Below are 15563 nucleotides of genomic sequence, written 5' to 3' on the forward strand. Positions count from 1 at the left end.
GTTGTGACTTACAACTGATTCCAATAGAGTTTAATGTTACATCAACATTTACACATTTGCCAGACGCTTATTAAGGCCTCGTTAAAGGCCCGTTCACACCAAGCACGATAACTATAAAGATAACGATAAAGATATAATTCTAAAAATCGTTCTCCATATTAAAGAATAACAGAGTTCACACCACAACTATAACGATAAAGATATGAGGAACGATATCGTTGGGATCACTTTCAGAACGATTTTTTTCCAGCTGTCGAACGATAAAACACTGACAGCCAATCAGAATCCATTCTAATTTAAAGGTCTACTTTGAAACCGCAGCGTGGGCGCGCGCGTGCTTAGAAGAAAAAGACCGTTATCAGTCGTTGGTGTGGACGCATATATAGTTATCTTTATCGTTATCTTTATAGTTATCGTGCTTGGTGTGAACGGGCCTTTACACTGTCAGTGAAATGTGACCCAATTCCGATGTTTTACTCGTATGCGACACAGATCGGATGTGTTCTATGACCGTGTAAACAGGAAAAAAACGCATGCATTCGGATATTTCGAGATCGGTTTCAGGCCTCGTTCATATGTGGAAATAAATCAGATGTAAATCGGATATGTGCCAATGCGACTGTCATGTAAACAGGCAGATCATCGGATTTTCCGAGGCATTAGGCTGCGTCTCCGCGGTTTAATGACGAGAGAAACCCCACCGCGCATCTGCGGATGGACGGATGGCCCGACGAAACATTGTGTCGTCGTAGGAGAGGAATGTGGACACACGTTGACGCAACATATCAAAGGTTGGCTTGCTCATCCTAAAATTTCGGACCCACTGCGCCTCGTTAAAGCCCACGACGATCTCATGAAAGTGCGTTTATTGCACGATTTATTTCACGTGGCATTTACGCCCAAAATAGTTTTTGCGTGCATGATACGCACTTTATGGCGTTCAATACGCACGTTTACAGTGCGTATCATATGCAAGCAAAAACTTTTTGGCGTATAAATGGCATGAGAAATAAAATTTGTGCTATAGATACTCACTTTTATGAGATCGTGTTGTATGTTCCCACCAGTCCTGAGATCTCGCTGCGCGTTCGTCCATCTGAGCAAGACCCCTTTAAACATGCGCGATGTTTCAGTCAAGTGTAAACACATGACTCGGATATGGGTCACAAGTTAAAGAACGTGTAAACGGACGGTAAAAAAAATCGGATATAGGCAACAATCAGAATTGGGCATCAAGACCTGCAGTGTAAACGAGGCCTAAGTGACTTCCACTGCATAAAGTTAGTGTTAATATGCATGCCTTTTAAATGTGCCCGTGTCAATTGAATTGCACTCTGTGAAGGAATGCATGCTGAATTTGGCAGAATGTTGCAGAAACTTGCATTAAAATGCTGTCCATGTAGGCAGTGCATGAGATAATGACCCGTGTGTGTGTGTGTGTGTGTGTTCAGATATCGATGAGTGCCTGGAGGGTTTGGTGCAGTGTGACACACACGCCACCTGTGTGAATTTACCTGGTTGGTATCACTGCGAGTGTCGCGAGGGTTACCATGATAACGAGGTTTTCACTGCAAATGGAGAGTCCTGTAAAGGTACAGTCCAAACACAAACACACATACACCCAGTTCTCAAACACTGTGTATGTTTAAACACAGTCTCACCTCCTCCGACAGACATCAACGAGTGTCGGACAGGTCGCAGCACCTGCGCCAACGACACCGTGTGTTTCAACCTGGACGGCGGATACGACTGCCGCTGTCCACACGGCCACAACTGCACCGGCGACTGCATCCACGACACCAAGGTCAAGCACAACGGCCAGATCTGGGTCCTGGACAATGACAGATGCTCCGTGTGCTCGTGTCAGGTCAGTGAGAGTGATGCATTATGGGTAAGCTGTCATCTTTGAGGTCAGGGTGAAGGTCCTGTGAAAGCCATTAGGTTTACCTGGACAGAGCGTCACGATAAATCACTAGGGCTTCACTGTGTTATCCTGAGATGTGAAGGGCAGATGCATACGGTCACATGATCAAAAGAACAGGTTTTAAAATTAAATATATATATATATTACCTAATGGGCCCCACTTTATATTAAGTGACTAACTACTATGTACTAACATTGAAATTAATAATTTGATACAATGGGCTAATTGTGTACATACATTTTTATACTTATATTTAGAAAAAAAACCTGCATGTTATTACAGCCGTAATTAATTTATGTAATTACACCTGTCCCTAACCTTACCTGTGTCACACCTCAAGAGCAGCAAAAGTGTTTTACAGTACAACATGAACACAATTACAATGTACTTATTTTTCGATGCAAGTACACAGTACTTAAAGCCACTTAATATATATATAATCATAAAAATAGATAAATCATAAAAAAACTTTGTTAAAGTTCCTTTTAATTTTCACTTGATACATGCGACGACACCAGAAAATAACTTTTTACATAAAATTAAATATTCAGTGGTCTGTGAAAAATGAAGAAAATTATTTCCAGTCAACCATAGTCAAATATATTATAGTTTTAATAAATATTTATAATTTTTTTTTTTTTTAATATTTCCTGTTTTCATTTTCATTTTAACGCTTTTTGTAATTGTGTTGTTTTTGTGTAATTTTTATTCGTTTTTATAAAAGACTAGTTTTATTCATTTGTATTTCAGTTTTATTTGAGGTGTTCTAGCACATCAAGTTAAACTGATTGAAAATCATAAAAGAATATTATGAAATATATTTTATTTTATTTCAGTTAATGTATATTTTATTTCATGTAACAAAAATGTTTTATATGGTTTTGGCTTTATAATAAGACAGTACAACAAATATTACCACAATCTGCAAAGATTTAATTGTAATTCTTTATAAAATAATTTAGTATTATCATAACGTTATTTATGAAGTATTTTATCAATATTAAAAAACAAAATACTTCTTTTAAATTCTGTGGTAATTTTCACGATACAAGTAATGATACCAGAAAAGAACTAAACAAAATACTAGTTTAATTCACCTAGACTCCACTATGGTGAAATCTTTTTTCTTGAATATATACTCAAATAAATAGCAACATACTTAGTTACGTTAGATTTTTTCTTTTTTTATCCATAATAAATAATGAGTTTAGCACAAACTGCTCCTCAGTTTTGTGCTGCTGTTTTGATCGGAAGCGCTCGAGGAGTCACATTTTCATTTAAGCGATTGACCTCCATCAATTTGGCTGGTCACAGTCGGTAATTAAGTATTTAATTGAAATGTTTTCTTGCATCTGGAGGAGGCGACGAGCACGATGGCTTTTCAGATATTAAATAATCAATCTCCCAATTATCACGCTCATGGTGAAGGACAGAGTGAGCGAATCAGTCTTAATCAGCCGAAAGCGTTTAATTGACGTGGAAGAGGGAGAGCTGTCATTCAAAATTAGATTCTGGCCGCTCGACTGAACATGAGACTTTCTCTGCTCCGTGTCACAGAGTTATCAAGGGTATTCGCTTTACTCGCTTCGGCTTCTGGAAAAAGTCTTCTGATGCTGAAATTTAAACTCTTTGTTTACTGTTCTATGCTTGCATAACAAGCTCTTATTGTTACAAAACACTCTAGATTTAATATCACATTTTGATATTAACATAAGGTCACAAGAACAGGCTTTGAAAAGTTTATCAACAGCATTTGTGGCATAATGTCTATTAAAAAACACGTTGTAAAAAGTGCAGCTGCAGTAAGATTAATTAAAAGGCAGTACAACAAATATTACAATGATGTGTAAATATAAGGAAAAACATTCAAATAAATATATACATTTAATAAAAACTATATATATATACATTAAACTGTCATGTGGTTGGTTTTGACATTGGCTGTCATAAGGCCATTATAACTGTGTCGTGAATATTTTTCGTGACCTTGACTACAGTGGTACACATTGAATTTGTCATTAAAATGTTATAATGGCCTCATGACAGCCAATGTCAAAACCAACACCTGACAGTTTAATGTAATGTTAACCCATAAAGCTAAGTGCTTTCTTAAGTTTGATAATGAATCAGCTATGTCATGTTTATGACAGGTTGTGTTGTCTTAGTAAAGTTGTCATAACAAAGACACTGACAGGTTATGATGTATTGGTTTATGTCAAGTTGTCATAAAGACATCTCAAACAATGTCATATTTGCATTAAAAATGTCATAATTGAGCGAATGACACTTAATGACAGTTGTCATAAACATGCATAAAACCCTACTTCATATTCATGACATGTGTCATGTCAGTCTTATGCACACCCCTTCAAGTGAAGTGTTGCCAAATTTTTTTTATAAAAATAATTGTAAAATTTTTACATGTTGTAAAAATATATATATATGTGTGATCATATATATATATATTTTTATAAATATTTTTTAAAAACATCTTTCTAAATGTACTTACTCAATATGCAAGGATACAAGAAAATAACTTTACATTAAATAAAATCGCCTAGAAAAGTATTTCCAATCAGCTGTAGTAAAATCACTATATCACACAGCCTAGTGTCTCATTTATTGAATGTATTTGCAAATCTATGTCGAACATATTTGGTTAACCATTAATTTATTTAAAAAAGGAAAAAAGTGTAGTTACAGTAAGACAAAGCAATGTTATTTTAGCATCTAAAATTTTCATTTTAATATTTGAGTAATTTTGTGTTGTTGTTTTTTAAATATGGTATCATTTCAATTTCAATGTTAGTTATTTTAGTACACAAAACTAAATGAAAAATTTTTTTTACAGTTGATCTGCTTTCAGAAGCTCTTTTTGTTGGAATCGCTGTGGTTTTCCTGACGCGTGTGTGTGTCACCTGTGTGTCCTGCAGTCAGGTCGGGTCATGTGCAGACGGATGGTGTGTGATTGTGACAATCCCACGCTGGATCTGTTCTGCTGTCCGGAGTGCGACCCGCGTCTGACGTCCCAGTGCCTCCATCAGAACGGACTGCTGACGTACTCCAGTGGAGACACCTGGATCGAGAGCTGCCAGCGCTGCCAGTGTCTGGTGAGACAAACAGCTCAGAAACACAGCTCACACTTACGTGATGGAGACAAGTAAAACAGTGCGGCCTAGGCGGTTCTAGACCATTTCAACTGGGGGGGCCAAGCTGGGGCCAGTTGTACTGTTAGAGGGGCCAGTTACATTTAGACCTTATTGTTGTTATATCATTTTCTGCACTGCAGGCATTAACAGGCGAAATACCAGGTTTATTATCATTCAACAATTTATTTGCATTTCCATTATATTTTTACATTTGCATTACATATTCAGTATATTTTTTGTGCAAAAAGATCAGCATATTATCCTCTAACCTGGCCTTTTTAGGGGGCTTTCCACTCGGGGTGAATGAGAGGATGCATAATTGCTTTTTACCTGACATCTTTGAAAGACAGATGCAATGATTAATGCATCCATGGCCAGGATATAATTATAAAATATGACATGATTTTAAAAGTGACCTATAACATCGACTGTGCAATACACTTTAATTTAGTGCTAATAAAATTATTAAGCCTATTTGGAGAGAGAGATGTTTATAATGTGACAATATGTCAGTCATCGTGTGATAAGGAAAATATGACTAGGCCTAGACTACTTGTTCTGAGCAGGTGTTGTCAGTGAACAGGCTGTAAAACTGTTGGCTAAGTTACAGACACTCATGAAAAACTAATGCTAATTATCTGGGAAATATTCTCCTAACAGCAGTCAAGTTGTCATTGTTTGTGTCCAACAAGTTTTGAATTTGTTGTTGTAACATTAAAACAGGAGACCATGACTTACTCGGTGCTCAAAGTGATGCTCGGAGCTCCAGTGGTTTCCTCTGCGGGTAAACAAAACTTTCGGAAGATGTTGTAGCAGAATCACGTGAACAATTCCAGGATATGCTTTTTTTTCATTGGTTGTTGCGTTAAATCTTATCCAGAAACAATAGTGCTATTTTCTGATTGGCTATTGTGTAGCCCCTTTCTTTTTTTTTGATTGGCTGATAAGTGGCAGGCTCGACTGAACTCCAGGGAGACGCGCTTGATTCCTGCCGGTTCCAGTGAGAGCGGCGCGGCCAGAGACATTTTGGGCGCTGCGGCATATTAAATATATTATAAATAGTTTTTCCGCGTGAGAAATACAATGTGTGGCGGGAGTGCGTGACAAAAGACCGAAATGAGTGACTATCACTGTCACACTCGTGACACACAGGTGGCACTGGCCCCCCCAGGGGGTTGTGGGTAGTGAAAATTAGAAAAAGAATAGTGTTCACTGAAAATTACAAATAGAAGAAGGGCACTTAAAATACTTGGATGATGCACTTAATTAACCCGAAAAAACAAAGTGTGGAATGTTGGACACTTCGTGCACTTGACTGACACAGATTTCCTTATAAGGGAGTGGGAGGGGCTTTCAGGCTCTGATGATTTTCCTTATAAGGGAGTGGGAGGGGCTTTCAGACTCTGGCGATTTCCTTATAAGGGAGTGGGAGGGGGTTTCAGACTCTGGTGATTGCCTTATAAGGGAGTGGGTTTCAGACTCTGGTGATTTCCTTATAAGGGAGTGGGAGGGGGTTTTAGGCTCTGGTGATTTTACTTAAAAGGGAGTGGGAGTGGCTTTCAGACTCTGGCGATTTCCTTATAAGGGAGTGGGAGGGGCTTTCAGACTCTGGCGATTTCCTTATAAGGGAGTGGGAGGGGGTTTCAGACTCTGGCGATTTCCTTTTAAGGGAGTGGGAGGGGGTTTCAGACTCTGGTGATTTCCTTATAAGGGAGTGGGAGTGGCTTTCAGACTCTGGCGATTTCCTTATAAGGGAGTGGGAGGGGCTTTCAGACTCTGGCGATTTCCTTATAAGGGAGTGGGAGGGGCTTTCAGACTCTGGCGATTTCCTTATAAGGGAGTGGGAGGGGGTTTCAGACTCTGGTGATTTCCTTATAAGGGAGTGGGAGGGGCTTTCAGACTCTGGTGATTTCCTTATAAGGGAGTGGGAGTGGCTTTCAGACTCTGGTGATTTCCTTATAAGGGAGTGGGAGGGGCTTTCAGACTCTGTTGCTTTTCCTTATAAGGGAGTGGGAGGGGCTTTCTCATTAACTTTATTAACCCTGAAATAGTCATTAGTTGTGTTTTTATCCAAAGTTGCGAACTTAACACTGTAATACCGCATAAAAAATTTGGGAATAAAGCAACGTTTCCATCCCATGTGTCCAAGAGAACAAATCGTCACTTCCTGGGAAACTAGCACAAAATATCAGTTATAAAAAATTTTAAGTTTCTGCAATCGGGCTCTTCCCTATTTCCCTCCATCATAAATTAGTCATGTTCTCTTGCATTCGGATGCTGGTGTTTGTGAACACAATTGTGTGAGACGCTTCTGGAGGGAATTAAACCAAATCATTCTGATCAGACTTTGATTCCGGCGTTTCAGAACCACCAAACCAACATTTGAGACGCTGCGACGCCATTGGTCCGCTGTTTACTCCAGTTATCCAATCACAGCCTCTGCTGAGGCAAAGTCACATGAGGTTTTGAGGGATTTTTTTCGGTAAATGCATTTCCATAGTAGTTTATGCGTAGTTATGTCTTCTTATCGGATTATGAAATCATCCGCCTCAATTGAGTGTTTCCATCCAGTGTTTTATGCGATAAATCAAAATGTGAAGTGGATGGAAACAGCTCATGTTGACTTTAAAGCACTAAATGCAATAATAACTGTATATAGATCAAATTTGTGGTTGTAAAAACACCTATTTTTGGCCCCCGATGGAGAACATGAGTTAGCGGCTCCCAGGTAATTCGAGTTTGAGACCCCTGGTATCTTTCCAAACATCACAAACTCAATGATAATCAAAGAAACACAAATAAACGCAGCTTGATGGATTCTGAGCTGCTCGTATGTGGTATGAATCTCGATGCTCCCTACCGAGTGTTCGAAACACCTCTCCTCCTCCAGCCATATGCTCGTCAAATGCTAATGTCATATTTGCATTCATGAGGGGGTTTTGTGGAAGAAAGCAGCTTGTTGTGACCCCCTCCTGCCCGACTCTTTTACCACAAATCATCCGTGCGGTGGGCGGAGACGAGACTCGTTGATCAAGCGTGCGCTCATTAACACTGGCTCTCATTAACACTGGCGCTCAGAGGGGCCGTTACAGCGACCGTAGCATCACAGCGCTACATTCTCCCAGACACACACACACACACATGAAGAAGAAGCAGAGGACAATACAGAGAGAAACATCAGGGACATTTACAGTAGGCATGGAAAATTATATTACAATTTGTTTTTACATTCTTTTAAATTCTTTGAAATGCTGATGCTTATAACACCAGCAATAATTATAAAATTATTAATAATAATAATAAATACATCATTAACTTATATTATTGAAAATATGACCTTAAAATAATTATTAAATTGGTTGATTTAGTTGCTATAATATAAGATGTAAAAAAAAAAAATTATATACACGTGTATATATATATATATATAAATTTTTTTTTTACACAAAATAGGATTAAACATTTTCATGGATTTATAAAATTATTTGTACACAATTAGTTACAATTTGGATTTCCGGGCCTGAAAAAAAAAATCAAAAAATTCTATTAAAATAGAAATGCCAATGCTTAATTCAGTTTATAATAATAATAATAATACTTATTATTGTTGTTATTATTATTATCCTATTTGTGTACAAATTGTATAAATCAATATAAATTAAATAGCAATTTTGCATGTTTAATCCTATTTTTTTTTTTTAAATAAAATAATTTTTAAACAAAACCATATAAACAAGTGGTATTTCCTGGACAATGTTGATGTAATAATGAGGTCATGTGACAACAGTATAGCATACTATAGTTTGAAATGTTCATCACTGTATAGTAAGCAGTATATAGAGCAGCAACGCTCTGCCAACACAACTACAGGCTGATAAATATGCATCCTGGAAAATATATTACATTCCATGCAAGAAAAATGCAGATGCTGCAATAAACCCAGAGCTCTGGTCAATAGCTCGGGTAAACAGGTTTTACCCTTCCAGCGGTGATAAGCTACCGGACCGCATGAGATCAAAACACAATCAGAATTCGAGGGAAAGACTTCAAAAAGACTCATGCATCTCACACGGCTGTCAGAGCACCTCCTGTGTGTTAGCGTGGCTGAAATGAAAACGCTCGGCCAAATCTCTGCTCAGCCAGACCTGAAATATATGACCTGTATTTGAGGATGTATTGGGGAGTCAGTGCTTTGCTGTTATTGATAGCTGGTGAACCAACAGAGACCCGCGCTCAGAAATCCATGCAATATAGCAGAAATGATATTGTTTCCATCCGCCGGATGAGTGTTTGACTGTTATTATTGTGGCGCTTCGGCGTGAGGAACGCTTTAAATGTCAACTCGATTACATCTCACTATCTGACATTATTCTTACTTATGCACGATATTGCAATGCATATGCCTGCTTTTTTATCGTGCATGCATCTCAATGTGAAGTTACCATTTTGGACCATTTATTAAAGATGCATGACATCAGTATTGTAAGTATTGTTTTTTTTCGCTCATACATTTTTTTTGTTGAAAATTCACTTTCAGCACATATACGCATTTATATAATTTACAGTCTTTCTCATCAGGAAAAACAAACCCAAAATACTGATTGAACGTTTCTAGATTTCATTATAGAGATAATATACTGTATATTAGGTAAAGGTTGCGGTTGGTGTTTTCAGCAGGGTGAAGTGGACTGCTGGCCTCTGTCCTGCCCGCCGGCGGACTGCGAGTTCACGCTGGTTCCCGAGGGCGAGTGTTGCCCGCGCTGCATCTCGGACCCGTGCCAGGCTCACGCCGTCCGCAACGACATCACCAAGACCTGTGAGGACGAACACGGGATCACCCGCCTCAGCGGCTCGTCCTGGGTCAAACACGGCACGGAGTGCACACTGTGCCAGTGCAAGGTAACAAACACACACACACACACACACCTGTGCAGAGAGACATGATCAAATATACAAACATGACATGCAAACAAACAAAGAGATGGTTAACTAATGTTAACTAATGAACCTTATTGTAAAGTGTTACCCATATACTTTTATCTTATAATTTTCTATTATTATTTAAAAGGCAACAACACTCAAATGCACAAACAGTCGGATTTATTTTTGTATTTTTCCTCGTGTCTCCTCCAGAACGGACACATCTGTTGCTCAGTGGATCCCATGTGTCTTTAGTGGCTCGACGCTCACAGCACCTGTACAGTCTCACACGACCCTCCCCGAATTTATGCCAAATATGAAAGGTGTATAATATCAGACCGGAGGAGGCCATTTCTGCACAATCAAGGACTATAAACCCACGACGAGAAACCAAACACGAGCACCGGCATGACCACACTGGATGTTTAAAGAATAAAACATTCTTTCATTTTTATCTCTGATGATCACAGGATTGTAGAAACTTTAGCTAGCAAGTAAATCTTAGCGTATTTCTCTTTTGCCTGGATATGGAAGTTCGACGCTATTTTGTGTTTCTTTTTCGATTAGCTTTCTGTGTCTGTTTTCTGTCTAGATTTTAAATTATTATATGGCTTGTTCTTGTCTGACGGTGAATAAAATATCTCCATTTCCATTTATGGATGCGTTGACCTTTCATTTTCCCCTGTGGCGCGTTACGTTTCCACGAATGTGTCGCTCAGCTAAAGCCGTCTTACGAGGTGATCAGCGAGTGTGCTAATTAAATAGTGACCTTCTCTGCTACCTGAAACATCATCATTATCTCCGATCTCTCAAGCAGCCTAAATATCCCAGCGTTCACGCTTGACCGTCCCGTAAACTTCGCTCACCCTTCAACGGGTTTCAGAATCCAAATGCTTCCTCTTCCTGTATGTTTTGAATATGGCATGAATATTCAGCAGCGTCTCCAGGAACGGCATCAGAGCGAGCTCATGAATATTCAGCAGCGTCTCCAGGAACGGCATCAGAGCGAGCTCATGAATATTCAGCAGGTGACGATCGAGGTCGTTTGGGAAACAGGACTGCGCTTTCCTTCAGGTCACTGTGTGAAAGTGTTTCAGTGACACAGACGTCAGTCCGCTTTATGAAAAACAGCTCCGCTTTCCCAAACTCAAACGGCTAATGGCTAAAAACTCAATTCAATTATAATCACTTTTTTTGCTAGTGTTTTATAAATATTTAAAGAAAAGTTTCGTCGTTTCAAACCTGTCTGACTGAATCGTTACATTTGAGAAAAATTGTGTCAGCTAGTGTCTGTGTTATCGTCTAATTGCTGCTAATTTGCTTGACTATAAACCAACAAATAAAACAACATGAAAATGTATCAGGCCAAGGCACTCAACGAGTTTATTTCATCATTATTACATACAAACATATATTTGTTTATATACTTTACTATAAATATCTATTGTATAGATGTTATTCAATCTGCGTCGTCAATGTTTGCGGCGGCCATATTGTTGACATAGAAACCACGGCAACTGTCAGTCTGTCAATTGACAAGCGAGGCAGCGTCGGTATTATCCATGGTATTATCACTGTATTTTATTTTTTTTAAACAGCGTGATGGTGTGTTGTGTAATACACGGCTGTTCTAACAACAGCAAGAACCCCGGAGTTAGTTTTTATGATTGCGATAAGTTACCGACTGTCAGAAAGCGTGAAGGGAAGGAGACAGAGTTGAGCCAGCGCAGGAGGCTAGCTAGGATAAATAGGCTAAACTTTCAGCCAACTCCCCATAGAAAAGTCTGTTCCCATCACTTTACCACAGGTTTCACACATAATCCGTGTGCAATGCGTGTGCGGTGTGTATACGGTACACAAGCAAGATGCGCTATAGTGCTTTATATGCTGCGTTTGCAGTGCGTAACTGATCCGCGGCTGTACCACAAACACCCCGGTACTCACTATTTTTATTTAAACACATACTCACTATTTCAACAACGTAAGCCAATTATTGCATGCATTACTTCTATATAAGTTGCTCAAGCAAGTGGTCAAATATGTAACCATGTACTTATATTAAAATCGCAAACTTTTTAAATGAAAACTTAAAATTGACAAAAACAACCGACTCTCATGCCTTTTCTTTTGCATTTACATTTTAATACAACAAATCTTGCATATCACAAAGAATTTGTTTTTCCACCTCCACGAATGAGACGAGTGTCGTTCATTATGTTGCCTTGTTGAGGTGCATTGTAGTTTGTACGGATAGCCTACTGTATGAACGAGATCGTTATAAATATCCGGATAAGTTACGGCTGGCAAAGGTGGCAATAAGGACGGATCTTTACTTAAGCTTGATTGGTGTGGACCCACATCAAATAATAGCATTATCTTCTCTTGATACCGACGAGATGAAGCCAGGCTACTGCTCCCCTCAACTCAAATCTGCGCGCGGTTAGGGGCAGCAGGACAGATGTCATGTCAACAATATGGCCGCGGTTAGCTACTTCCGGTGTTTGCGAATAAGGTCTATTGCACTACTGTTGAATGCCTGAGCCTCAACCAAATGCATTTCAATGTACAAATTGTCTTTGACGTTTGTATATATGACAAATAAATAAACAAACTAGTTATTTAATTCATGATGAAATAAATGCTTTTTATGTACATTCGAGTGCCTTGGCTTGATACGTTTTTATGAGTCGAATTATTCCTCCATCCAGAGCACCGGGATATGGATTTAACCCCGCGCAACGCATTTTTGCACTCCTTGTTTTAATAAACAATCATATTTGCTATACAATATACACTCACCTAAAGGATTATTAGGAACACCATACTAATACTGTGTTTGACCCCCTTTCGCCTTCAGAACTGCCTTAATTCTACGTGGCATTGATTCAACAAGGTGCTGAAAGCATTCTTTAGAAATGTTGGCCCATATTGATAGGATAGCATCTTGCAGTTGATGGAGATTTGTGGGATGCACATCCAGGGCACGAAGCTCCCGTTCCACCACATCTCAAAGATGCTCTATTGGGTTGAGATCTGGTGACTGTGGAGGCCATTTTAGTACAGTGAACTCATTGTCATGTTCAAGAAACCAATTTGAAATGATTTGAGCTTTGTGACATGGTGGAAGTAGCCATCAGAGGATGGGTACATGGTGGCCATAAAGGGATGGACATGGTCAGAAACAATGCTCAGGTAGGCCGTGGCATTTAAACGATGCCCAATTGGCACTAAGGGGCCTAAAGTGTGCCAGGAAAACATCCCCCACACCATTACACCACCACCACCAGCCTGCACAGTGGTAACAAGGCATGATGGTTCCATGTTCTCATTCTGTTTACGCCAAATTCTGACTCTAACATCTGAATGTCTCAACAGAAATCGAGACTCATCAGACCAGTCAACATTTCTCCAGTCTTCAACTGTCCAATTTTGGTGAGCTCTTGCAAATTGTAGCCTCTTTTTCCTATTTGTAGTGGAGATGAGTGGTACCCGGTGGAGTCTTCTGCTGTTGTAGCCCATCCGCCTCAAGGTTGTGCGTGTTGTGGCTTCACAAATGCTTTGCTGCATACCTCGGTTGTAACGAGTGGTTATTTCAGTCAAAGTTGCTCTTCTATCAGCTTGAATCAGTCGGCCCATTCTCCTCTGACCTCTAGCATCAACAAGGCATTTTCGCCCACAGGACTGCCGCATACTGGATGTTTTTCCCTTTTCACACCATTCTTTGTAAACCCTAGAAATGGTTGTGCGTGAAAATCCCAGTAACTGAGCAGATTGTGAAATACTCAGACCAGCCCGTCTGGCACCAACAACCATGCCACGCTCAAAATTGCATAAATCACCTTTCTTTCCCATTCTGACATTCAGTTTGGAGTTCAGGAGATTGTCTTGACCAGGACCACACCCCTAAATGCATTGAAGCAACTGCCATGTGATTGGTTTATTAGATAATTGCATTAATGAGAAATTGAACAGGTGTTCCTAATAATCCTTTAGGTGAGTGTACATCGCTTTATGTGAGCATACTGTATGTATGCGGACACACCTGGATGTACTGAATATCCAACTTTATACATATAATTCACATTTTGCAGCAATATAAACAATCAATGCGCTATAAAGTATAAATTGCTTTATGTGAGTTAGAGTTGCACGATTAATTGTTAAAAGATCGTCTTCTCGTAACTAAATGACAGCGATTCGGCTCTATGTCTATTAAACCTTTGACAATCTGCGTTCTGAGCCAGAGAAAGATGTTTTCATGTATACATACAGTATGAAACAATAATTTAAATGATCACAGAAGTACTGGGATAAAAGTTTATAGTTCGGCTATAAAAATACATAAAAAAAGGAAATTACTAACGTGACGCTTTACATAACGATTATACATCGTTACACCAGTAGGTGGCCACAAGCGGCTGTTATAAAAATGTATGTCATTGAATAATTTATTCAAGAGATTCGTTCAAAAATGGTGATTCATCCTGTAATGAAGTTCTTATGAGTCATTGAATCATTCAAACCACTTTTAAATAATTCATACAAATTAATTAAACATTTTTAAATAGACTGCTGAAATTAACATTTTGTCAGAACCATTAAACTAAGTAATTGACATGTTATTTTGTTTAGTCGTTTATTCAGAGTCATGGGGAAATTGTGATCTCTATTTGAAACAAACAAACAAATGTTTGATTCAGTTTATCCAGAATCATGCTGATATGTATATATATATATACACACACACACACACATTATATATATATATATATATATATATATATACACACACTTTTCCTACTTTGTATATATAGAGCTGTGTGATAATATTTCACATTTTGCGATGATATAAACAAAATAATAAGAGTATTATAAGGTGCTATTCTGAACAATATCACTGTACTCTTACTTTTTCTGCCAGATGAACATATAAATATAACAATATGTCAGAAATAGAAAGAGTGGTGTGCTAGTATTCAATAGAGCGTAGACTGCAGGAGATGAACACTATCATATAAAGCCTCACGTTTTAAACACTCTGGCTGCACGAAACATGATTAATCATTTAAATGACAAGATAAAGATCAGCTTATTTGAGGATAGAGATGGTGTTACCTGTTCATTTGACAATCGTGTGTGTGATGGTTTATGAATGGTTATGACCTCAACCTGAAGCCAAAGACGCTGCACAAGGTCCATCTTGACCACGGCGAAACATGCCAAGGATATTCTTCTCTTATTGCAGCAATGAAAACATTTACGTTCTACAAAATAAAGGAGATACTGAAGCCGGAGCATTTATTAGGCGCTTCTTTATGTGCATAAATTGAAGCCATTATATGTGTTTTATAAGAAGCACTGGGTTGCAGATCCTCGTCCCACATGTATCTTCACCTGTGAAACCGCTCCTGGACACCATCTTCCAGGGGTCAGAGGTCATCAGAGGTCATCAGCTGTAGCTTCTGTCCTCCAGCGGGTCAACACCGAATGCTCTTCCAGTCGGAGAAATGCAGTTTCGTGCATCTACAATTCAACCATCAGACTTGATACTCAAAACACGATCATACAT

General features: G+C 38.8%; 1 protein-coding gene across 1 annotated transcript in view; it reads left to right on the forward strand.

Annotated features, from left to right (window-relative positions):
- Positions 1-10650, forward strand: part of nell2a (neural EGFL like 2a) — a gene marked incomplete at its 5' end in the record, with an annotated part of 99667 nt that extends 89017 nt beyond the window's left edge. The window contains 5 exons of the mRNA XM_056252580.1: positions 1452-1592; positions 1674-1867; positions 4859-5035; positions 9749-9973; positions 10208-10650. Of these exons, the coding sequence (XP_056108555.1) occupies positions 1452-1592; positions 1674-1867; positions 4859-5035; positions 9749-9973; positions 10208-10249 (779 nt within the window). The remainder of the gene's footprint in view (positions 1-1451; positions 1593-1673; positions 1868-4858; positions 5036-9748; positions 9974-10207) is intronic.
- Positions 10651-15563: the final 4913 nt, after the last annotated feature.

The sequence above is a fragment of the Rhinichthys klamathensis genome, unplaced genomic scaffold, assembly GCF_029890125.1.
Source record: "Rhinichthys klamathensis goyatoka isolate OS25496 unplaced genomic scaffold, OSU_Roscu_1.1 h1tg000096l_1, whole genome shotgun sequence".
Lineage (NCBI taxonomy): Eukaryota > Metazoa > Chordata > Actinopteri > Cypriniformes > Leuciscidae > Rhinichthys > Rhinichthys klamathensis.